This window comes from Anopheles cruzii, chromosome 2, assembly GCF_943734635.1.
Source record: "Anopheles cruzii chromosome 2, idAnoCruzAS_RS32_06, whole genome shotgun sequence".
Taxonomy (NCBI): domain Eukaryota; kingdom Metazoa; phylum Arthropoda; class Insecta; order Diptera; family Culicidae; genus Anopheles; species Anopheles cruzii.
In genome coordinates, this window is record NC_069144.1 from 15,846,115 (window position 1) to 15,871,278 (window position 25,164).

General features: G+C 54.7%; 6 protein-coding genes across 6 annotated transcripts; 4 read left to right on the top strand and 2 right to left on the bottom strand.

Moving 5' to 3' along the window:
- Positions 1-2,276: 2,276 nt before the first annotated feature.
- LOC128278165 (tyrosine kinase receptor Cad96Ca) lies at positions 2,277-5,887 on the top strand. Its single transcript, XM_053016833.1, has 4 exons — positions 2,277-2,397; positions 3,313-4,825; positions 4,905-5,010; positions 5,085-5,887. Exons 1-4 carry the CDS (start codon positions 2,301-2,303, stop codon positions 5,589-5,591), a joined length of 2,223 nt encoding a protein of 740 aa, XP_052872793.1. The 5' UTR covers positions 2,277-2,300; the 3' UTR covers positions 5,592-5,887.
- A 351-nt stretch (positions 5,888-6,238) lies between these two features.
- Positions 6,239-11,079, bottom strand: LOC128278526 (tyrosine-protein phosphatase 10D). Its single transcript, XM_053017255.1, has 6 exons — positions 9,373-11,079; positions 9,118-9,277; positions 8,337-9,044; positions 7,120-8,267; positions 6,708-7,053; positions 6,239-6,636 (listed from the first exon to the last, which is right to left on the bottom strand). The coding sequence occupies exons 1-6, from the start codon at positions 11,077-11,079 to the stop codon at positions 6,389-6,391; spliced, it is 4,317 nt and encodes a 1,438-aa protein (XP_052873215.1). The 3' UTR covers positions 6,239-6,388.
- A 1,698-nt stretch (positions 11,080-12,777) lies between these two features.
- LOC128278528 (dipeptidase 1-like) lies at positions 12,778-13,902 on the top strand. Its single transcript, XM_053017256.1, has 3 exons — positions 12,778-12,781; positions 12,880-13,048; positions 13,104-13,902. The coding sequence occupies exons 1-3, from the start codon at positions 12,778-12,780 to the stop codon at positions 13,900-13,902; spliced, it is 972 nt and encodes a 323-aa protein (XP_052873216.1).
- A 202-nt stretch (positions 13,903-14,104) lies between these two features.
- LOC128268246 (ribosome biogenesis protein SPATA5L1) lies at positions 14,105-16,591 on the bottom strand. The gene is made up of 2 exons (XM_053005285.1): positions 14,534-16,591; positions 14,105-14,467 (listed from the first exon to the last, which is right to left on the bottom strand). Exons 1-2 carry the CDS (start codon positions 16,589-16,591, stop codon positions 14,321-14,323), a joined length of 2,205 nt encoding a protein of 734 aa, XP_052861245.1. The 3' UTR covers positions 14,105-14,320.
- Positions 16,592-17,091: 500 nt separating this feature from the next.
- On the top strand, positions 17,092-18,640 carry LOC128278529 (dipeptidase 1-like). The gene is made up of 4 exons (XM_053017257.1): positions 17,092-17,107; positions 17,172-17,355; positions 17,435-18,210; positions 18,282-18,640. Exons 1-4 carry the CDS (start codon positions 17,092-17,094, stop codon positions 18,638-18,640), a joined length of 1,335 nt encoding a protein of 444 aa, XP_052873217.1.
- Positions 18,641-18,985: 345 nt separating this feature from the next.
- On the top strand, positions 18,986-20,526 carry LOC128278530 (dipeptidase 1-like). Its single transcript, XM_053017258.1, has 4 exons — positions 18,986-19,004; positions 19,102-19,264; positions 19,340-20,100; positions 20,168-20,526. Exons 1-4 carry the CDS (start codon positions 18,986-18,988, stop codon positions 20,524-20,526), a joined length of 1,302 nt encoding a protein of 433 aa, XP_052873218.1.
- Positions 20,527-25,164: the final 4,638 nt, after the last annotated feature.

The following is a 25,164-nucleotide window of genomic DNA, read 5'->3' on the forward strand; positions in this document are numbered from 1 at the left end:
AATGACATCGTTCGGTTCGGGCAGGAAAAGCCACGAAATTGATTTCACGTTTCCGGAGTGCCCGATTTGCGGTTTGCCATTTCTTTCGGTCATCTCAGTGCCCACCCGGTGCGCGGAAGCCAGGCCACTCCGATGATGACGACGGATAAAGTTTGTGAAATCGATCACAACAACGCAGTAGCGGCAGCAGCAGCAGCAGCAGCAGCAGCTTTACCCCCTTCTAATGCGCATTCGGTCGTGTGAGAGATCGTGGTGCGGTTCGCCTTAAACAAATTGAGAGATACAAAAACACAACACACATCACAATACCGTAAACCGGAGCGCAGAAGAAAGGAAAGAAAGGCCGCCGCCGCCACGGGCCATGGCGGAAGCGGAATAAAAACACAAGAAAACGAAAGAAAATCGGGAGGTGGATGAAATAAGAAAGTGCGCAGTGACCACGGTTGGCGCGGTGGGTCTCAGACGTGATCGTGCAACAAAAAAGCAACGCGGTGTAAAGGGGAGAAAAATACATCTCTCTCTCTCTGTGTGGAAGGGTGTTTGAGAAAGAAAGAGAGCTAGAGAACAAACCCCCGGTGAACAGAGTGACAGCAGAGAGTGAAGTGAAGCGAAACGGTCCGGCGAGCCAGCAGAAAAGCGCCGGAGAAGGAAAAGAGAAATCGGGTACCGCGGTAACGGTGAAATGGTCGGACCAGGGACTGCGAGCGAAGAAATGGCGCAATGGTGGCGACTCGACGACGCGCGTGCATGATTATCACTTTATGCTGGCCGATCACCGAAGAAGGGGCAACGGGGGGGGGGGGGGCACGATCAGACGATGCACCTTCACCGCAGACCGATCTTTCACTTGGCGGCCCGGTGGTCTGGTCTGGATCGACGGGACAAGATGTTGTGAAACCACACCGGCGGTGGTGTGCATGGGGCTGGGTGGCTGGGGTAAAGTAAAAGGATCGCCGAATGCGCCTCAGGGTCAGTGAAAGAGAAAACGTGGCAGGATGCCGGCAGATGCAATAAATTGGCACTCGACTTTTCGGGAGGGTTCGTCGCTTTTGCTCAGCTCTTTCGATCCTCAACTCTTTCGATCGCGCTCCCGTGTATGTGTTTGGGGTCACGGAAATGGATGGATTTTCAAACATCATCGGGCGAGCGCGGAAAGCGGAATCAGTGCATAGCGGACCCCTAGCGGTGGTGGAAAGCGCCCGCGGCGCCCCACGAACGACAATTCACTTTGCAGCTTCCACATTCAAATAAGCCACAATGCGGTTGGAAAGCTATGCGCAATCGGCGAATTAAATCATTAGCGGCGAGGCGATGAAAGTGTGTTTGCCGGTGAAATTGTCTTGAAATAGGAGATAATACTAATGCTGCATGGGGCATTTGGGCGAGTGCGATCAGATCGAAAGAGCGCCAGACGCTCGCTGGTGTCGAAGAACAACAGCTTAACCGCTGCTGCGAACCGCACCCAAGCGTGTGTGTGTGTGTGTGCGTGACCCTTTTTCATATCCGCAATCTAGAGCAAAAGGGAGGGCCTGGGTCTGAATGGGAGGAAATGCTTTAATTTAACCTCAAGAATGTGACCGTGAGAAAGGAAGCCATTAAAAAGACCCAGACGAGAGGAAGTTTCATTAGCGGCCGGGGTGATCGCGCAGCTTTAACTTGCTGGGCGAGTCATCGTTTGCCCCTTTTTTAAATTACTTGATCGGTCATGTTTAAAATGAATGCGATCAAGGACAAACATTAATACATAAGTGGTTGATATAATAATGAAATCATTTCGTTCCTTAGCAAACCTTCAACAGGGCAACTTCTGATCCTTATGCGCGACACGATGAATCACGGTGTTGCCATGGGCTCAATGCGGTAAAGAAGTGAGATCCCCGAACAGTGCACAGTTTGTCGCCTTGTGGCACAGCGCCCGAAAATGTATCGGTCTCCGTTGGACTATGTAATCGAAAGTGAAACCGAACGGCACCGCACCGCACCAATCGTCGGGCGCGTTGTGACAAGTTGTGAAATTGTTACGTAAAGGCGCCCAAAAGCCCAGCGATCAACGCCAAAGGACCAAGGACCGTGTTGGAAACGCGTTCGTGTGAGTGAAAAAGTTTCGATAGAAAAAAGGGGTACGCAGAGACAGAGGACATTTGGAGGTTCCCAAATGACTGCGTAGCTGTGCGTGTGTGCGGAAAACCGGAAACGTTCATCCCGATCGAGCCGGAGCTCGATCTCGCATCGATCTCAACCCGGACCCGGCGACTGCCCGGAGAGTGATGCTGCGACGAAGAAGAGTGACCGCGCGGCGAATGACGTCAGCGTCGGCGCTGGTCCACCTTAGCCGGTGCTGTGCGCTGACGATCGTCTGGCTGGTAACGATCAGCGTTCTACACCAACACGGCGCAGGTACGATCAGGGGTCTCTTCTGCCCCTCGCGATATTATTTGCAACACGTGGCTCGATAATGTTTGTACAGTCAATTCAAACAGCGCGCGCGGTGACCGCCGACACCAACAGCGCCCCCGGAGTGGCGAGGTAGAAAGCGAGTGGCATCGGCACATCCTCGGAGCGCTAAAATGAAAGTGGTCCCGGTATGAGTACAACACTTTGCTGTGTTGGGTCCGGTCAAACCGGTTTTTTTTTTCCGCACGGATCTTCGCAGTCGTTACTGCGAGTTGGTCTGCGTGTGGTCAGACGATGCCCGTGCCTTCATCTGACACTCGGTTCGGCCGGGTTCGTGTGTCGGGGTTGGTGTCAACAAATTATTTTGTTTATGTCATAGTCCTTCAACCCTCTCGCAATCTGCGCTGGCTGAACTCCGGCTGTCCGGCCATTTCGGACGGCACCTCCGCCAATGACTTAATGACGGCCCCCGGGGGCTGGAGGTCTACCGGTTTATTAATCGGCAGAGGGCATCCTCCCGGCTGTGTGATATCCATCGAGATGCAAACTTCTCGTCGGGGTAGCCGGACCCGGTGATAAAAGAGAGAGAGAGAGGCCGACCGAATCGAAGGCCGTTCGGTTTTGAGCGGAAGTTGGCGTTCGAAAATTATTCAATACGCAACACGCGTGGCCCTATCGCGCCGATAGCAGGCAGGGGCCAGGCGTATTGTTCCTGCGTGTAGAATGTAGACCTGCGCGTTGACAAGGAAGTCGCGGGTGACCTTAAGCAAGATACATTCAACGGCCGCGTACGCCGTCCGGTCCATTGACCGGACGCGGCCTGAAGAACGCGATCTTAATCGCAGGCCATTGATGATGATGATCAAGATCAAGGACTGTAACACCCTGTTGTTATCTTCTCTCCTTCACTTCTTACAGACTCCCAAGAGCTGAACACGCCGCCCGTGATTCTGGTGGATCGCCACTGGCGTATCCGGGAAAACACTACAGTGGGCAGCATGATCACGCGTGTCACGGCCGACGATAACGAGGACGACAAGCTGGAGTTCGGCCTTGACGCGCTGGTGGCCGGCCAGGACCAACCGTTTGTGATCGACGCACACACGGGCTACGTGTACCTCAACAAGAGCGTCGAAGGTCGGGCGGGACAGAACTTTTTCGTCTACGTCACCGTCACCGACGGCAGTGTCACGTCCAAGAACGAGGTGTACGTCAACATTCTCGCGCAGAACGCCACCGGACTGTACAAGAGCCGACCGGGGGCACCTCAGTTCACGCCGAACATTGACAACATACGCAAGATACTGCCGGCCGGCTTCAACCTGCCCGGGATCGGAACGGGCCACCGACCGCAGGTTCCACTGCCACCGCTGCCACCAGAGTTCACCCGGCGACCTCCAACGGCAACGCCAGTTGACTCCGGTGAGCAGGACACACTCCTGACACCGCCATCACCGTCGCCCACCAAGCAGACCAAAACGTATCCCGATCCACGGCCCACGGCCCATTTGCCATCCACTGGCGGCGAGGAAGCGACACCCGTGGCCAATGGCAACACCGATCTGGATACGGATTCGGAGAGTCCGGCCCGCAGCAACGCCACCTGGGGCGATCGGATTCCGGGGCGGACCAGTACGAAAGTTCCGGGTCAACAACCCGGCCACTTGCACACAACCTCGAGCCCGACGACAACGACGCACCAGCACCCGGTCCGAGCCCATCCGCAGGAGGACGCGAGCACGGTCAAAATACTGCTGCCGGTCATCATCTCCGTGGCGATCATCTTCGTGAGTGCGGGCCTGATCGCGATCTGCATCTTCCGCAAGTACCTGTGCGCGATCAGCAAGACGCTGAAGAAGAAGAACAAAATCGATAAAGCCAAAAAGTCAAACCAAAGCAACGCCAGCAGCAACGTCACCGCGTCCGCGTCCATCAACACGACCACCGAGGACAGCCGGAACTCGATCGGGCTCAGTCACTGGAGCGGCCCGATGGCGTTCAGCAACCGGTACACGTCGCCCTGGGAACGGGACGCAAACGGGCACCACCTACAGGCGACTTCGCAGCTGTCGGAGGAGTCGAACGGGTCACTGTCGGCGAAGGACCGCTGGGAGTTCCCGCGCCACCGGCTGAAGGTGTTCAACATCCTTGGCGAGGGTGCGTTCGGGCAGGTTTGGCGCTGCGAGGCGACCGACATCGATGGCCACGAGGGCATCTCCGTGACGGCGGTCAAGACGCTGAAAGAGAACGCAAGTGAAGCGGAGCGGAGCGACCTACTGTCGGAGCTGCAGGTCCTGAAGTCGCTCGAGCCCCACATCAACGTGGTCCGCCTGCTCGGTTGCTGCACCGAGAAGGATCCGATCTTCGTCGTACTCGAGTACGTCAACATGGGCAAGCTGCAAACCTTCCTGCGGAACTCGCGCGTTGAAAAGTAAGCCGTGGGCCGTGGGACAATATGTCCCCGTGTGAAGGGCGCGCCAATAATCGTGTGCTTCCGATTTTTCCCACAGACACTACGGCAACACTCACGGGAAGTCCAAAATACTCACCTCCGGCGATCTCACCTCGTTCATGTTCCAGGTGGCCCGAGGAATGGATTTCCTTACGTCGCGGGGGGTAAGTGTCAATGGGGTGCCACCACCTCTTCTTGTTCCACTGCTTATCGTCCTTTCCGCTTCCACCGTTTGTAGATCATTCATCGCGATCTGGCCGCACGGAACATCCTGATCACCGACGACCACACGTGTAAGGTTGCGGACTTTGGGTTCGCGCGGGACATCGTCACGTCGAAGGTGTACGAGCGCAAGAGCGAGGGCCGGCTGCCGATCCGGTGGATGGCGACCGAGTCGCTGTACGACAACATTTTCACCGTCAAGTCCGACATCTGGAGCTTCGGCATCCTGATGTGGGAGATCGTGACGCTCGGCTCGACGCCCTACCCGGGCATCGCGGCGGCCGACGTGATGCGCAAGGTGCGCGACGGCTACCGGCTCGAGAAGCCGGAGCACTGCCGCCGCGAGCTGTACAACATCATGTTCTACTGCTGGGCGCACGACGCCGGCGAGCGACCCGGCTTCCCGGAGGTGGTCGAGATGCTCGACCGGCTGCTCCAGACCGAAACCGACTACATCGAACTGGAGCGGTTCCCTGACCACAACTACTACAACATGCTCAACATGAGCGGCGAGAAGCTGTGAGCGCGGCGGGGCGGATTAGGATCTCACCCGGGTTTACGCCGGGCTGCGCCTTTCCAGGAAGTGGTAACATACTCAAGGGTGAAGTGGATGACGCGCAGGGCACTAGACTCTAGTGCCGCCGCAGATTATGATAATTGTGATAAGATCGCCAAGTTGTGCTTATCGTCGTGTGGCGCCGATTATCGTGTGAAGCCGAACGGCCGAACGAGGAGAGATTTGTAGAATGGAGTCGAGGGCGCAATGTCGATTAAAGACACGGCATTTTAACCGACATTCTCCAGTGTGTATATAGACGGGGAGAGAACTGATTTCGCTGTTTCGCATCTGTATTTACTCCATAGTCTGTTCCGTTGTGGTGGCCTCGTAGTAGAACCACCAGTTCCAGCTTCTATCGCGAGGAAGCTGAAGGTTGAAATAAAGAACTAACTATGTGACAATATTAGGTAATACTATCTTTTGAATTAGTTGATCTTGAAGAGGATCACGATACAGATCACGTCTTGACAGATCCCGCTGATCCCGACTTGACAGATCCCGCTGCCCGACAACCCGACTTGACAGATCCCGCTGATTGCTTGCACACATCCTGAGGTCCTGATTCTTCTGTTGATTTGTACAACTGACTTTTTATAAATAACTTAGATGTAGTCTTTAACTGGTAAAAGCTCACGCTCGCTCACCCTTCTTCTAATCCCATAAACGTTTCCTGTTCAGACCTTTGTAGAATAGATAACATACCCGTTTAGCAGTAATCATCGGTATCGGCACACACAATCGGTTCCTGGTGCTGCCCCGAATCAAGGATCGCTTCCCCCGATGTCGGTCGGTGCAAAGCTGGTCACCTTCTCCAGACCTCCAGGGTTCAGACCCGGGTTAACCGACTTAGGGAACTTAATCTTAAACAGCGGCTTCCCACCGTTACTGATCGTGCCGGGCTGGTCAACCTCGATGACGGTGGGCATGTTTTGTTTCCCATCGCCACCAGTTCCGCCGCCGCCACCATCACCATCCCGTCGCATCATTTCGATGTAGCTCGTTTTAGGCTCTGTGAACAGGAATAGTAGGAATGTCAGGAATGTCAGGACCCAATGCACACACACACAAACAGCTAGTTACTTTTCCGGTTGCTCTTTGTGACGTACTCCAGGCAGCACTGGTACAGGAACGTGTACTGATCGAGTGTCTGGACCATCTTGACTCGCTGGCGGCGCAACTGTTTGACCGTGTCGTACACGTTGATCTTCTTCTCCTGCAGCATCCGTTGTAGCAGTATGTCCAACGCAATGAACGTCCCGGTGCGACCGACGCCGGCACTGCAGTGCACGACCAGCGGCAGGGCGTAGCTCTTGCGTTCCGCCCGGACGATTTTGGTGAACTTGATCAGATCCGTCGGGCTGGCCGGACAGCTGTGGTCGGGCCAGTCGAGGTAGTGATAGTGGAACACCACCTTGGTCAGGTTGCCCTACAAAGGCGGATGGGATCGGTAAAAAGAAATCGAGTGAGAATCGCCGACTGGAGCCTGATCTACCTGAGAAACCAGGAACAGACGGCGCTGGTAGAGGCCCAGGTTCATCTCCTGCTGGCACTTGATGCGGATGTCGCGGAAGCAGATTGACTGTAGGAACCGGGGATAGTACTGACAGCACTTGTTCTTGTCGTGGTCGATCGGTTGCGTCAGCATGACGATCGACTCGATCTCACACTGCAGCACCATGCGCCAGAAGTCGTAGCACGTGTCCTGCTTGGGACCCTGCGTCGCGATGTACTCCCGCTGGTACTTGTAGCCCTCGATGTAGGACGCGTTGATGTAGTCGTTGGCATCGCCCTCGACCTCGTCGTGGCCATCCAACTGCACCCGGTTCGAGTCAAACGGCAGTATGTTGACGTATCGGTTCTTACGCTCGTTCTCGCGCGCACTCTGCTGGCTGACCGTCTCCTGCAGCACCGTATCGGCGAAGTAGTTGATCGCCTGAAACTCTTTCGAAACCTTCTCCCGGTTCGACTGGAACAGCTCGTCGTACTGGTTGGGGAAGTTTTTCAGCGGAATGTCCGACGGTTCCTCGCTCGGGGTGCGCCCCGCCAGCTGGGCCGGTGACAGCAGCCTCTGTCGGCGCCACAGTATCACCAACCCGCTAACGAACGCCAGCACACAGCAGGCCACGATCGAGCCGGTGATCAGCCCGACCAAGATGAGCGAATCCGTGCGGAAAAACTGCAGATTCGAATCGGTGTAGCCGGTGCGGGAGAATATCCGCACGACCAGCGCGTAGTCCGTGCCCGGTTTAAGCGGCCCATTACAGTACTCCTTGCCAGTGTCGCACCGCTCCTCGCCAACCACGAACTCGACGGCGCTCGTTTCGCCCCGCACAAGGCGCTGCATCGGGTTCCAAAACTTTGGCGTCGTCTGGTATTGCTCCGTGCAGCGCATATTGTACACCCGGTGCCAGTCGGGAACCTCCGGCCACTGGGACTCGCCGGCGACGTTAATGAAGTCGGTCCGCGGCTGCGGATCGCTCTGACAGATACGCTCCGATACCAGCAGCGCCACGTACCGGATGCTGCCAATGTCCGAGGTGAGCGAGATGCTGCCCAGCAGTATCCGGGCGGTGTTGGTCGGGTTCGGGGCATCGAACACGTCCACTTTGAACCACTCTTCCGTCGGATCGATGGTCGGAACTGCAAAAGAAGACTTGAGTGAGTTATGCAGCCCGTTTTCGAAGTCACTCGGCAGCTCGGAGTACTTACTGCCTGCTGGAGACTCGAAAGTAAGCATCGTTTCCGCGCTCGGCTCGTCCACATCGGCCACAAACAGATAAAGGGAAACCATGTAGTCATACTCGGGCAGCAGCCGGTTCTCGATGTAGCGGAACGGCTCCAACAGATCGTCCCCTTCTTCAACGGTCACGCTCCACGCGAGCGAGTGCGTGGCGGAGATGTTATGGCCCCGGACGCCGTACAACAATCCCTCGAATCGGCGCAGCTGCCCATTCAGCCGGCACGGTACCTCCCAGGAGAACTCCACCGACGATTGGTACGGTTTGTTCAGTTCCGGGCCCAGGATGGATTCGATACGAAAGTTTCGCGCCAGTTCCGGTGCACCCGGCCGAGTGACAACGCTGGACGCGTCACTATAAGGTCCAACGCCCGCTCCTGTCGCTGCGGCCACCTGCACCGTGTACTCGGTGTAAGGGGCCAGCCGCGTGACGGTGTACTGAAAGTCGACCCCATCCCAGCTGCGCGTATCCCCGGGTTCGATCTCATCGCGCAGGTCCACCGTTTCGTTGTACTCCTCCAACTCATCGCAAGCCTTCGGCAGCGGATACTCGGGGCCGATCATCCGGATGTGGATCCGGTAGCGTACCACGATCCCATTCTTCACGGCCGGTGCCTTCCAGGTGATGTCGACCGATCCATTGCCCCCCCTTAGTCGCAGGTCGCGGGGTATTTCCGGCACTGGAAATAACGGAAAAGTCACATTAGCTGTAGGTCAGCTCTTAGTAGGCATCGAAAAGCGCGAAAAGATTACCATCTTCGGCGGTTTGAATGTCGTATGACGGTGTGGCGTCGGACCAGCCGGCGATGTTGAGGATCTGCGCGTTGCACTGATACACCGAATAGGGAACAAGCGGCTCTACGAGGCCCTCGAAGCTCGCGTTTCCATCCGGTATGCGGTACTCCTTGACAACCTGAGCCGGACAACGGCGAGACAAACGAACGAAACTTGTTTATTTACGTACACGAACTAAGCAGTAGTAGGCACTGCTACTATACCGAATCTTACCTGCGACTCGGGGTCGGCCTCCCCATCGGTTACTATCGTGCAGTTGAACCGAACACTGACCAGCAGACAATTGTTGTTGTTGTCCGCGTGCAGATGCGTTGACAGCTCGAGACTCCGCGGCTTAACCACTACCGCCCGGATCGGTTCCACGTGGTAGGGCAAAATCGTGCGCTCCTTCGTCTTCAGTGGGGCAATTTCGTTGCGACCGTCCTTGTTGAGGAACGATATCGGAATCACCTGCACCATGTAGGTCATGCAGGCTATAACCTCGCCGAACGTAACGTGCTGATCGGTGGTCGTGTTGGAAAACACGACCTCATCGCTGGCATCCTCGGGTGAGGTGTACCACGCGGCCACTCGATACGACTTGACACAGTTCGTCCCGTTGACCGGGGGTTTCCACTTGGCCGACAGTGACCGGGGATCCACCTCGTTCAGCTCCAGTTCGACCACCTCCGAGAGCTGCTCGATCTCGCGTACCGTCGCCTCGATCGTATTCGGAACACCCCTATCGTTCGTGAGATCAACGGCTGCCACGGTGAAGTTGTACGAGACACACGGTTCCAGATTACGCACAAAGTACGATGTCTTGTCCGGCGCCAATACCACCATTTCCGAACCCCAGCTAACTTGGTACTCCTTCACGCAATCGTCAGCATCGTCCGGTTCTCGCCAGGTCAGAATGACGGTGCGATCCAGATCCGTATTCGCCCGCAGATCCCGTACCGGACCAATGGATAGCGGATCGGTGGCGGTAGATCGAAACACAGGACAAAACATAGGGTCGGCACTCGGTACTGCTGCTGCGGCGTGGTGCCGAAGTCTACTTGACGCTACTCCACAAGCAACCGCATAGTCCTGGGCGGTCGGAACAAAGCACGCCGCACTTTGCTCGTCCGCCTCACGGTATCGATCCACCGTGAGTTCCAAAGGGCTTTCGTACACCGATTCGGGAATGGCACGAATGGCCACACTGTTCGCCATCACACAGCCCGGCCACAGCAGCCTCTGAGGATAGGCGTGGAACTCGACCAGCTCCTGCCACGTGGCTCCGTTCTGCGTCTCGCCACGAACCACCAGCTGATTCCAGTTGCACTCGGTTGCATCATAAACTCTTACCACCGGGTGCGTTGACGTCAGCACAATGGAACCCGGCTCAAGCACGTACTCCGTAACACAGGGGTCTGACTCCCAGGAGACACTGTACACTCCACCGATCCCTTTTAGAACCCGGATCGATCGTAGAGCTTTGGTTGCTGGGGTCCAAATACCACACGCGCACGTCTGTGACTGCCAATCTCGACGACACACGGACAGCTCGATGATTTCACACTTGTTCTGCGTCGGCAGTCGGAAGGTTTGCAGCTTAAGGATACCTCCGCCTTGCCGGATCACCCTGCCTTCGTTTCGATCGTACCACGAAATGTTGTAGAAGTGTTTCACGATCGCTCGATCGTCCTGCTGGTGAGCACCGTCGGACCATTCGATGGCCAGATCGGAAACACGCGAAACCAACGTCAGGCTGGCCTGCTGGCATCCGATTCCCGGTAGCGCCTCGAGCGGAGGTTCAAAACCATTCACATCGTTACTCATCCACGAGGTATCGGGCGAGATAACGGGCGCGTGGCACTCGGGAAGTATCAACAACACCCAGCAACAACAGAACAGCACCACGGCACACCGGTGACTAAAGTCTCGGTTCACCATCACTATTTTGCATCACGTGCCTGGGCGCGCATAAAGATAAAAGAATACTAATACGATAGGTAGTGCTTTTCAGCAGGAGCAGCACTTCACCGGGAAGCAATAACAACGGACACTGGCTCTGGCCGTCTCATCTCAATTCGTTCCTGTTCCTGTAAAAGCTACAAGGGAGACACACATGTATTACGCTCCGTCTTCGTTCCAGTACGTTCCGGAAGCTCACAAAACTATAACGTGGAAACCGGATCTAGGAGTTGATAAGAGACTGACTCCTACACTGACACTCGCTCGGTCCAATATGTTTCGGGCGCTATTTTAGGATGGGTGACCGACGTAACCGCTGGCAACTTTCTGGAAATTACTACCCATCTGCGTCAACGCGCGTCCCAGGTTGTTATCATCATCTGCACACATCATTTGCAAGTAGCTATTGCCATATTGTTGTTCCCAGCGCCGCAAGTGCCACATGTTCCCCGGCGCTCTGTTTCGCTTTTTCTCCCCCCGAATTGATCGATTGCCACCGCCGATGGCCCGGACGGTGATGGTGGCTCCGGCAGGGCTCCGAGACGTTTGATATTGAGTTTTCAACGTTATAATACACTTGACATCGAACACCTTGAGGAGGGCACCGGAGGGCTATCGATAGCGTTTCATTCAATTAATCCATCATCGATTGGGCGTTATCGACGACCGTGCTCTCCGTGCTCTGTTGTGTCCAACGGTGCCGCTATCGAAGCGAAGATGGTGGTGCCGAATCACGCAAACACTTCGCATTATTATTTCGCGCAATCGGCTCCCCGGTGGCCGCCCGCAGCAGCACCCGACGCAACCACAGAGGACGAAGAATTCCTTCTCCCAAACTGAAGAATCTCGCGGCCCTGGTCTTGTTTTCTGTTTTTTTGGTTTGGAAGATCTTGTTTTCGACACAACTCTACACGATTTAGTTTAGGTGATAAGATTGCTATCACATTGTCCGGGAACCTCCGTTGGGACACTACCGTAATGGGCGCCTTGTCACCTTCGCGATCCGAGAACGACTGGCGCACCGACGATCCACTCGGTGGCTGTTAATGGCTCTCGCGTGCTAGTGCTGTTTATTGCTACCAATAGACCCCAATTGGCCAATACACCGTTACCGATCAAGCCACTTCCGTCTAGGTGTGCCGGACCGATAAGGGAGCCCATTCTCTCGACACCACCACACACGCGGGCGGGCGAGTGATAAGAGAGAGAAAGAGAGAGAGAGCTTGTATACTATCGGCAGCCCAACGCAGTAGAACTGTTGGGGGCCAACGTTGGGCTCGGTCGGGTGATGCAGTCGAATGAATGAAGTTAGTCATGATCCGCCCGAAAGCGACCGAAACTCTGTTATCAGCTCGCGAAGGAGGACGATAATCGATAAAACATCGTCTTATCTGGTGTCGCAGTGTGTTTTGCTGGGCCATGGGCTCGCCAGTCTAGTTCTACCAGCTCTCTAGTACATACTTCGCAGATCCGGTTCCCAGATAGACCTGGAATCTTAGCAGTAGCCGGAGGTGCCAAGCGTGCCAAGAAGATGCCCAACCGCCAACCTGCGCCGGTTCAACGCGCTGGTGCACCACAAAACGGTGAGAATGGCCAAGGCCGTAGCTGGTTGCGCGGACACGTAGCGAAATCCGATGCAAGCAACGTTGATAAGAGATCGGTGGGAAGTGTAGTGGTATGGGTGATAAAATCTCCAACGCTCTGCTTTTTGATCTACGCAGACCGATCGAACTTCGCGACTCCATTCGTAACTGATCGTCTCCTTCGTCTCTCCATCAGATTCTCCATTTCTAGTCATTCTCCTGGTGGCGTTCACGTTTACCTTTGTTTTCATCTTCGTCCTGGTTGGAACCAAAATTGAACTGCACCAAATTAACGATGAGTTCCTCAGCGACACCATCCTAACGCGTCGGATAAAAGAGCACGAAGAATGGACCCTGATCGCGGGGTACGTATCACGGGGTGCACACGTATCCGGACTGCTCACAACTCGCTCCATTCAGGCACAACAACCTGCCGATCAATGTGGCCCGGTACGAGAACCAACGGTTGCGGGAGTTCGATCTAACCTGGGACCTGGATCGTCACGCCGTCTGGGGCAAGGTGAACAACAGCCGTACGGATCTGATCCGGCTTCGGAATGGTCACGTACACGCGCAGGTTTGGGTAGCCGGTGTCAACTGTTCCGGGCATCCGGCCGAAACCGTGCAGCAACTGTATGAGCAGATCGACACGTTCAAAAGGCTAATCGAAAAGCATTCGCAGGATCTAGCGCTTTGTAGATCGGTCGAAGAGTTACGGCACGCAATCGATGCCCACAGGATCGGCTCACTGTTAGCCGTGAAAGGCGGACACTCGATCAACGCCAAGCTGAGCCTGTTGCGTTCACTGTACGCGCTTGGTGTTCGCTCCATGTCGCTGGCATCGGAACACAATTGTTGCGATTGGGCCGACTCATCGATCGTGGACGAACTGGACAATGGGATCGCCGGTAGCCGGGGTGATCTGTCGATTTGGGGCCGACTGGTGGTGTGGGAAATGAACCGGCTCGGAATGATCGTTGACCTTTCGTACGGTAGCTACGGTGTGGCGTTGGACGTGCTGAGGTACAGCCGAGCGCCAGTGATCTACAGCAACGCTGGTGCATACGGTGTCCATCCGCATCATCTGAACGTGCGAGACGATGTGCTGAAACAGTTGGCTTCCCGTGCGGGGCTTGTGATGATCAGCTTCAATCCTACCATTCTCGGTGGCTACACGATCGATAATGTCGTCGGTATGTCGTTCGAGGGCATTCGTTAGAACAGCTTCAATTTGATGGTTTGTTTATTAAATTGTATCCACAGAGCACCTAAACTATCTGAGAGATGCGATCGGAGTCGATCACATAGGAATTGGAACGGGTTTTGATGGATTCAGCAGTGTGTTGCAGGGACTAGAGGATGTCTCTAAGTTTGGAAACCTTTTTGAAGCACTCGCGAAAGGTCAGTACTCCGATGGGGAAACGTATCCGGCGTGGCCAAAGCAAGATATACGGAAAATTGCGGGCGAGAACTACCTGAGGCTGTTCGGGCAGATCGAGCAGATTCGGGAACGCTTGTCACATGAGCCAGCATTCGAAGATGACGATACCGATGAAGTGTTTGGTTAAAACTGACCCTTCCCTGTCCTGTTCCTTTTAATATACAATTTTTGAATCCTTTCTAAAGCAATGAGCTCATCATGTTCGCTTGTTGGCCTCGTAAGCGTAGTACCAGTCGATCTGCTCCTGTGTTAGCGAAGGGCGGACGTCTTGCAGTGCTGCTTCAAAGTGTGCCATCGTGACCACTGCTGCGCTAAGGTTCTCCGTTGCTGCCACCAATGCTGCCTAAAAGAAAAAAATCGAAAGATTTAAAACGGCCATTTATCACCAGCCTGCTGGTGGTTGTGTGACCTGTGAGCAGAGATTTGTAAGGTCGGCACCAGAATATCGCTCCGTACGTTCGGCCAGCCGCTTTAAGTTCACATCCGGAGCGAATGGCGTGGCCTCTCCGGTCTTACGGAGTATTTCCACTCGCGTTTGCTCATCCGGAGCAGGAATGTGGATCAGTTTCGTTAGACGGCCCGGTCGCAGTAGTGCATCATCGACCATATCGGGCCGATTAGTGGCCGCAAGCACTACGACCCGCTTCGCATCCTCACTCAACAGACTGGCCGTTTGTTCGGCCTGGCCAATGCCGTCCATTTCGAGCAAAAGCGTCGACAGAACGCCCATGTTGACGGACACGCCCGTTCCGGACATTCCTGCTGTTCCCCGGTTACCCACGAGGGAATCGATTTCGTCCAAAAAGATTGCGGCCGGAGCGTTCATGCGAGCCTCGTTGAACACGCGCGTGATAAGCCGCTCGGCATCGCCAACGTACGGTGAGTAGATCTCGGCCGCCGAAAGTGACAGAAACGTCATGCCGGACTCGGCCGCAAGGCACTTGGCGAGTGTGGTTTTGGCACACCCGGGCGGACCGTACAGTAGGATGCCTTTCAACGGGCTAATACCGAGCTGCCGGAAGCGGGCCGGATTTTTCAGCTGCTGCACGACGCACAACCGTAGCAACGTCTTTAGCTGCTGCAGGCCACCGAACGAATCGAGGTTCAGCGACCGATCCTCGCCGACCAATCCGATCGCGTTCCGGAGTGCGCCCGGTCGATGTTTCCGCTGTGCCGCGGTCAGTGCGTCCTGAAACGAAAGGTTTCGCCGATCTCTCTCTCGGGTCACGTTGAAGTAAAGAAGCTGCAGTTCTGCGCCAACGTATCCCGTCGTTCGGTGGGCCATTTCTTCTAGCTGCGCTGGCGTAAAGGTGCTGTCCGATTCGAAGGAGCGCAGAATGTCGATCCGCTGCTCGCGGGACGGTATCCCGAGTGTAATCTCTTTCACTAACCGACCTGGCCTTCTCAGCCGCGGGTCCAGGTTCTCGATGCAGGATGTGGTGCCGATTATGACTAGGTTACTCGATGACTCTAGGTACTGATCGATCAGCGCCAGGAACTGTGAAGCGATGCGGGAGATGTTGGACGAATCCTCTCCCTTTTTGGCGCTGTTCTTCGGGCATATCATATCGATGTCCTTCACCAGCAGAAGAATTGGCCGCCCGTCGTCGATCAGCTCTTCGAAGTGCTCCAAGCGCTGGAATATCTTCCGCAGTTCGGCCTCCGTTTCACCGGGCAACGAACGGATAAAGTGTAGTCCGCGCACCTCAAACAGGGGGTAGTTGTGGTCCACGGCCAACGATTTGACCATCGTGTACTTTCCCGTACCGCTCGGTCCGGCGAGCAGGAGCGATGACCGTCTGGTGACCAGCGCGTCGGTCAACTGTTGACGAGCTTCGGTAACACCTCCGAGCCGCTTACCCTGCCACACATTGTGCCGGACGGAATGGTACAGAATGCGGCCGATTTCGATACGCGTTCCCTTTCCAAGCGAGCCGTAACCGGTCGGTGGCCCGGTCGTGTCCTTTACGTACGCTTCACAAAGCCCTTTGTGGCGCATTTTGCTGAAATCGAGTCGCGCACCGCGACAGAAAAAGGATAAACTAAGAAACGAACGGAGCAGCACGTGCAAGCAATCCTTGGCAACCAGTAGCGTTGTGTCTACCACGGCACAATCTAACCGGACATCGAGTAACACTGATTCGAAGTCGGCGATCGGTTGCGTTATGGGCACGACCTCGACCAGTGTTCGATCGGCAGACGGAACGGCCTCTTCACTTTCGGGTGCCTCTACCGAATCTAGGCTAAAATAGCCTTCTCGGTGGACCGAGTTTCGATCCCGCTGGGGGTGCATTCGCCAGAGATACTGCTGACCGTTGGCCAACCGTCCGATAGCCGGCATCGCGTACGGAAACTTCCAGTTCTTACGGTCGCCTTCGCGGAACCACAACAGACACGTCTGTGGCACAGCGAACGATGGTTCTAGATGGGGGCTGTACTCTAAACGCAGCCTGTGGGTCTCCTCCATGGTGAATCGCCGATAATTAACGTATTTCACATCAACGTTCCGCGCTCCAAAACGTTTATTTACACTACAGAAATGTAAACAAAATAAACCACATGGTCGACATAAAACGTCAGCTGTCAGACAATAGTCGACATGTGCTAGCGAAGACACGAACCAAACACTTACGTCGACATTTTGTGCAATTCAAATTTCAAAATTTTGAACTTAAAACGGTTTGGAAACCGATTGAACCGGTCGTGGGAATCGGTTCAGGTAACAAAATTACGCTACCGGCGACATGTTTCCCTATTAATTTTTGGTCGCAAAACACTCGGAGCAGAAATGCCGTGAGGCACCGAGCAAAGCGAGTCGGTAATCGATAATTAAATGGCCCTATCAGTGAGCAATAAACCCGTTCAACCGTATCGTTATCTGTACACATCCTCGCAGGTAGTTCGCTGGCGGCGCTCGCAGTTTAGTGAGCGTAGTGTCTCGGTAAGGTACGGATCTGCTTCGGCAACATGTTCCTCCAGGGAAGTAAGTACTACTGCCTATGAGTGCTACTCTGCTATAGTTCCTAACGGTGGATGTGGCTCTTCAGTTTTAAGCAACAAAAAGCTACTGACGGCCTGCGCGATCGCGGCCGTGATAACGATCTGCGCCATCGTGGTACCGATTGCCGTGGTCAACTCGTACGATGATGCGCCAAGCGCAATGGTAACGTCAACGACCATGGCGCCGTTTATCGGCCGAGACGTGTTAGATGAAGTTCCCCTGATCGATGGGTACGGATACGGTGATACGGTGGTGCTTTGTGGAACAAATATGTATAGCACGTTACTCTTTCTCTCTCTCTCCCGCCAGGCACAACGATCTACCCTTCGCGGTCTATCTGATGGAGAAGAATGTAATCAAAAATTTCCACCTCGACACGAACCTCAAAACGGACCCCCTGTGGATGACTTCCGACCGGAGTCACACCGATCTGCCGCGGATGCGCCAGGGAATGGTGGGCGCCCAGTTCTGGGTCGCTTACGTGCGCTGCGTCGACACGCAGTACCTGGACTCGGTGGCGCGGACCTTGGAGCAGATTGACGTCACCAAGCGCATCATCCGCCGGTATCCGGCCGATCTGATTTACGTCGATTCGGCCGACGGTATAATGGAAGCGTTTCAGGAGAAGAAAATTGGCTCGCTCATTGCGGTCGAAGGTGGCCACTCGATCGATTCGCGGCTGGCCGTGCTCCGGTTGTACTACGAGCTGGGCGTCCGTTACCTAACCCTAACGCACTCGTGCAACACCCCGTGGGCCGATGCGTCGCCGGTGGATGAGGTCGAGCAGGGCAGCCCTCCGCCACAGCTAAACAATCTCTCCGCCTGGGGCCGCAATGTCATCTGGGAGATGAACCGGTTGGGTATGATGGTGGACATATCGCACGTTAGCTACGGGGTGATGCGTGACGTTCTGGAGCACAGTCGGGCGCCGGTCATTTTCAGCCACTCGTCGGCCCACGCCGTGCACGGGCACCACCGGAACGTTCAGGACGATATCTTGCAGCAGCTGGCCGCAAAGGGTGGCCTCGTGATGGTCAACTTCTATCCGCTGTTTGTCGGTGGCAACACCATCGACGACGTTATCAGTAGGTGGCCGCCACGGAGAAAAAGCTCTCCTTCTCTCTCATGTCTCTCTCTCCTTCTGTGTCTTCTGCAGAACATCTCAACCATATCAGATCGCTCATCGGAGTGGACCACATCGGAATTGGTGGCGATTACAATGGGGTGACGGACACACCGGAGGGCCTCGAGGATGTCTCTAAGTATCCGGATTTGTTCGATCTGCTGGCGGAAGGCTCGTTCCGAGCGGGGGGCACCTTCGAGCGCTGGACTCGCGATGAGCTGAAGAAGCTGGCCGGTTTGAACTTGATTCGGGTTTTCCACGCGGTCGAGCAGGTCCGCGATAGCCTAACCGGTGAGGACCCGTACGAGGATCTTATACCGTTCGAGGAGTACGAGCGAGCGGGTGTGGCCGTGCAGCCGTGTATGACCGATATCAACATCCACAGGAGCTGAATGAGAACGAAATAGATGATAAACTCAGTCGATTTACAGTCTCCGCGTCACAAACTCCACTATCTACCGAATCCGATAGCAATACTTCACCCGCGATCCGATAAGAGGCGCAAAAATCGCGACGGAAGATGACATAGGCAATCGCACAATGCGAGGTTTGCATTCGATCATCGGCGACATGTGTTTGTGGCCGGAGCTCGGACACGCTAATTGCTTTATGACTATTATCATATCATTCGCATCGTTCGCGAAGGGTTTAGATAGGGAAGACTGGCGCGACTCCGCTAAAACAGTCAGTCCGGTTCAGTAGCGTCTCGTGCGTCGACTAATCGAGAACCTCGAAAGATGTCACTTCTATCAACAGGTAATTGCTCGGCTCACGCAAGTGTCGCGTGCTGTAGCGCTAGGCGGGTCGGCTCGTTGAGCATCTACCACAATCTGCCTCATCATCCGTTTTGCAGTTCTAGCATACCGGTGGACGTTGGCGCTATGCTTCTTGTTCCTGTCGGCCCTCCTATCACTGACCCTGGCCGGCCCATTGGCGATCGATGTGGAAGAACCACCGGCTTCGCCAAAGCAATTGTTTGGGAGCACCGTGCTCGATGAAGTGCCCCTAATCGATGGGTAAGTAAACGCTAAGCGCGGCTGCCTTGTTCGAAACGTATCTAATCTTCGTTATCTTCCGTTCCCACCAAACAGACACAATGATCTGCCGTGGAATCTGTACAACTATGAGCGTAACCGTATCAATAACTTCGAACTGAACAGTGACCTCAAACAGCACCCGGTATGGGGGCCCTCGACTAGCAGCCACACGGACATACCGCGTCTGCGGACGGGCAAAGTTGGGGCCCAGTTCTGGGTCGCGTATGTCAGCTGCTCCAACCAGTACAAAGATGCCGTGGAGCGGACGCTCGAGCAGATCGACGTGATCAAGCGCATGGTACGGAAGTACCCGGAACATCTGAAGTACGTCACCGGGACGGCCGGGATAAGGGCGGCGTTTGAGGAGGGAAAGGTTGGGTCGCTGATCGCCGTTGAGGGCGGCCACTCGATGGACTCGCGGCTGGCCGTGTTGCGGATGTACTACGAGCTCGGCGTTCGGTACATGACCCTAACGCACTCCTGCAACACCCCGTGGGCCGATGCATCGCCGATCGATGACGAAACGGATCCGGTGCTGCGAAACGTGTCCGTCTGGGGCCGGAACGTGATCTGGGAGATGAACCGGCTGGGCATGCTGATCGACCTGTCGCACGTGAGCCACGGGGTTATGGTGGACGTTCTAGAGCACACGAAGGCACCGGTCATTTTCAGCCACTCTTCGTCGCACGCCATCTATCAGCATCACCGGAACGTGCAGGACGATGTGCTGAAGAGTTTGGTCGCGAACCGGGGCATCATTATGGTCAACTTCTACACCGGATTCATCGGCGGCAACTCGATCGACAATGTTGTGGGTAAGTGCCCGGGAGCCGGGTTCAGTGATCAGTCAGTCAGTAATCTGGTCCCACTCGCTCTCCTCAGCGCATCTGAACTACATCAAGAGCGTCACAGGTCCAGATTACATTGGACTTGGGAGTGACTTCGACGGTGTCGGATCCGTACCGATCGGGCTGGACGATGTCTCAAAGTATCCGGACCTGTTCGATATGCTGGCCGATGGTGTCTACCGCAGCGGGGACACGTTTGTACCGTGGACCCGCGAAGAACTGCGAGCGTTGGCGGGTGAGAACTTGCTGCGAGTGTTTGGCGAGGTCGAGCGAGTTCGCGACAGTATGGCGGATGTAGCGCCGTATGAGGACCTGATTCCGTACGCGGAGTTTGTCGATGCCGGAGTCGCCGACCAGCCGTGCATGAGCGACATGGAGATCCACAAACAGTGAGCAGGAACGCTCCCGGATCTAGAGTTACTGAGGATGGTGGAATAAAACGTCACAACGCGATCTTTACGTATCCTTGTAGCTTTGTAGAAACTTCATCCGTTCGAAAATATACCCAATACACGAAAGTAAACACGTGCGACGTCACTGCGTTCGGACCAACCCAGCAGGGGTTGGTTAGAAAAAATGGCATCGAAATAGCAGTCTCAAAACCCAGCCAAAAACGGAGCCCGGTTTGACCGGTGGCTCGCTCACGTGCAGCTTACCCAACCCATTTCAAAGAGGCCATCGCCGGCCATTAGGCCATTGTGTGGACCCGTCCGGTCCCGGTACCCCGAAGCTGTCCAGTTCATCCCTTTTTGCCGGTCCCGGGCACAATGGTCGTGCCCCGTTCTGCTCTCGGCATCCTTTCGAATCCGCGATCGGTCTCGGGCTGACCCTTCCAGGGGGTTCCAGCTGAATGAGTTACGCAAGCTGCTGTCCAGCTTTTTGTCCCACCGAAGCCAGAACCCTTAGGAACCACAATTCCACAATCCTTCCTGCGCTGCGATAGGTCACGCTCGTTCGTGGCCGTATTGTCCGGGCATCCGGCGCGTTCGGACCCAAACGCAGCGGGAGCCTGCACAACCCGTCGCCATATTGCACAATGTCCACCGTTCGAAGGAACCCATCCATTATTACCCGATTATTGAAATGTGCAACAACTGGAAAGGATTCTCTGGGCCATATAGGGTCCGGCATGTTGCCGCGGACCCAGGTCTCTGGTGGCGTGCTGGGCTCTGGAAAACTGGCCTCTGGCCCGTTATCTAACTGTTTCGAAGAATTTCCAGCAAAAAAGACGCCGCACGCCGTGAGTGCGAAGTGAGTTAAAAAAAGGCGCTTCAAGATGCCGGCTGGGCATGTTCGAACTGGGATCCGTCGGAGGCCCAAACTGGAGCAACCGGAGGAGCCTCAGGAAACAGTTCAATTAAACTGTCTCGAAGTGTGTTTCGCGTTGCGTTGTGGCCCACCACCATAAATTACCATTTCACCACGGTGTCTCCGTCTGCCGCGCACCCCGAGAACCGAGCATCTGACGACCGAAAGGACACACATTGCCGCCCGTCTGAACCCGGTTTTTGACACGAAACCAGCAAATCAGGTCTTGCGTAAGCCGACACGCAACTCTTGAACTGAGATAAAAAGGAGTCACCGGGCGGGTCTCTGCCGCAGGCAAAAAGGCAATAAAAAATTAGCTACGCAATGATGAGTTTCATCTGTGTGCGTGGAAGGAGTTGATCCTTCTTTGCCGGGCCTTCCGCTTCCTTCAACTTCCTCTCCTCCTACAACACACTCTGGATCTTACGGCTCGAGTGGATCCTCTTTCGCGTGAGTGGATAATTAATTATCCTGCACAACCAGTACCGGGCCAGGCCCGGCCGGCCCGCCCGATCCTGGATCCTGGTCCGGCGGGCCAAAACTGCCAAATCGCTGCCGGGTCCGGGGGACTTCGATTCCGGGAAGAGTTAATGATTTATTGCGAGGTGTTGCGCCGCTTGGGTTAAGACGTTCGTCCGGGCCACAAGTCCACCGGCTCGGGAACGATCGGGACAGAAAGGATGATGAAACCCAACGGGACGGGAAAAAGGAACAGTCACCCATCGCCGGTCCATAGCGCCTCGAGATGCCTCGGCAGGCAGATGTTTCGTCTGTGTGTTGGGTGAGCGCGCGAAAAGTGTGAAAGGATAACACTCGGCTGGCATCGGTTCCGAGACGAGAAAAAGGATCGTGTCTATACTATAGAGACGCAAGAAAACGAGGAAAAAGATTCGATGATCACTTTTATTGATTTTCTGCTTTGTTGAGTCGTCGATGTCCCACAGTCGATGGCATCTTCGACTTCGATGCCTTTTTCGGCTTCACAATCTGCACATGTAGGAGGTCTCGAGAACAGATAGGGACAACCAGGAACAACACGCACAATCTCGTCCAGTTATTTAAAGCATTTATTATGCGCATACATCTGTTGCGCCCGGGATTGCTGAGCAGTTCGGCAGGGCCTCAGGGCCGCAGGAGCACGTGAGCTGGTGAAAGATCTTCAATTAGATCGGTTTATCGTGCACATTACTCACCATCAGCCATCCTCGTCAGCCATGAATCCTTCCCACAGCGACGCAGTTAATTGGATTTGAACGGCTCTCGAAAAGGGAAAGACCCTACGACGTGCTTCGGGGTTCCGGGAGTCCGGTAACCCCGAAGGGGCCCACCGTTTTGGGGACCCTACGTGATCGGCAAGAAGTACGCGTGACGAATGATGTAGCTCGTCTCCGCCGGGAAGGAAAATGTGTATGATCGGCACTTTTCCCGCCCCGACTATCGGCAGCCCAGACAACGTCAAACGGCGTGTCGGTACCGCATAATTGGCCCCCGTCAGTGCCACGAAATCTCTGTCGCATCCTTTGGCCTTACCCATGCCATCACAAACCGAACCGGAAGTCCGACTGTTCCGATAAACACGAGAGGTGTCACTTCACGCCGAAGGCCACAGCACAGCGTCGCTATCCTTGGTTACTATCGCCACCGTTCCGGGCGTGGGAACCACGCAACAGGCTGGCCCGGAGACCAGCACCAGCAGCACCGGGCTCACATTTCCATGTGCGGCGGACTTCCAACATAAAACCCCGTCCGTCCGCTGGCCGCTGGCGGCGGCTCGACCCCGACGTCGAAGACATGTTTGTCAGGCGGTTATCGGAGCGTGTAATGTATTTTTCTCCGTTTTCCGCACCGAGGCAAATCGGAAAATAGCTTGCCACTACGCAACGCGCACCGCAAGATATTGTGATCCGTGGCCGAAAGCCTCCGGCCAAGCCCAACACATCAGATTGATGCTATTTTCATCGCTCCACCCAGTGGGCGCTGCTGTCACCTCCGGGGGTTTCCACCGAATCCACCCGGGCACCGCAGTGTGGCATGTGGCGGTGAAAGGTTTGAACTCCAGACACCCGACAGCAGAGACCGACAAAAGACCTTGAGGTCCGTAAAAAGCCGCCTCTCTGCGGGCGGGAGACTTATTTCGTTTTAATTAACTGCTTAATCACTTTTCTCATAACCACGCGCAGCGGAAGTGGGCCCACGCCCCAGCCCACGGTCCTCGAGGCATCGGAGACAGAGGACCACATCTGGACAACAAGTGATTACGAAGATGCTTTTGGCACTTTTTTCGGTCGCCTTCGGCAGGACTCTCCGTCTGTCTCCAGCGGCGGCGGCAAAGAAAACGTGTGTGTGTGTTGTGGAAAACTTGAATTACTTGAAACGGAAATTAACATACAAAACTGGTCCGGTAAAACATGGGAAAAAACACACTTTACAGGGCACCCTCATTATTGATTGGAAAATTTCAGATTGAAACAGTTCTTTTCTGGTGCGCAGCCGGCACTGTGGTATTTCCGGCGACTTCCGCCAGCACTGTGGACCCCCGTTTGTCGTAACATTGACGCCGCGCGGTTGTTTCTTTTACGGTTGAAGAATTATTGACACAAACGTTGTGAAGTAATCAATCATAACTTCATTGGCATCGGATGCACCAGGCGCCGCATTATGCAGGTTTTATTGCTGCCGGAAGCGGTGCGTAGTGCCGCATGCATCCTATTAACGTCGTACAAGGAATCTGGCGAAATGCAGAAAATTAAAATGATAAATTAAAATATTTGAAGCAGCAGTTGAAATAGCAAAGCGACGCCGAAGGCTTCGGTTGGCAACGAATCGACAACCGAGGAACGAGCGCATACTTGGATTGCCTGTTGCCATTATCCTAGTTCTGTGATGCTTAACAAACTTCATTCGAAATTGTTGAGTACAATTGTCCCAAAAAGACTCTAAGAAAAGCTTCCATTTTGACCGAATTTTGTGTCTTCCGACCGGCCGAAAATGTCTTCTTTACTTTTATAACAATTCACAAAACTTTTATAAGGTCTGCTTTGATTTTCCTCGAAAAAAGGCCTAAATTCGATCCCTATCGCCCCTGGTTTAAAAAATGTATTGACAATGTGAATGTGTGTATTGCCTCTCAAGAGACTTACTTTCGAGGGGATAAAATAAATTTGTAAGAAACAAACTGTAATTTAGTCAATCTAGACAATTCTCGAAACAAATGTAAAATAATGAACACCCCGGCGTGCCGTCTGTGGCGGATGTGAATGGATTTCCCAAACAAAAAAAAAACGCGCTCTCCGGAAACCCAAAAAACGGCCATGCAACTGGGACACGCGAAAGGATCACCATTCGGTTCGGCACCATCCATCCATGCCGGAAGTGTTGGTGCCATAATCAGGCCAGAAATTGGTCTCCTGAGTCACTGAGGCGACCGTTTGGCGGAAGCGCGCTAAAGTGTCGAGGAATGTGTTGGAACGACAAAACACAAGGCGAGCAAACAAAAAAGTCGTCCGAACACAACTGCCACGTCGGCCAACATCCGGCGACGCTTGAAATGGCTGTCGCGAGTGGGTAATAAAGCCGTTCGGGAAGATTAGTCACATTTTAGTGGCACACACACACTGTGCGCGCGCGCAAGGACAGCAAAAAACTACGACGGGGACGACGGGGACGCCGGCTAAGGGCTTAAGGATCCTTGTCGCCATCGCCTAGCGGAAGCCTTCTCCAGTT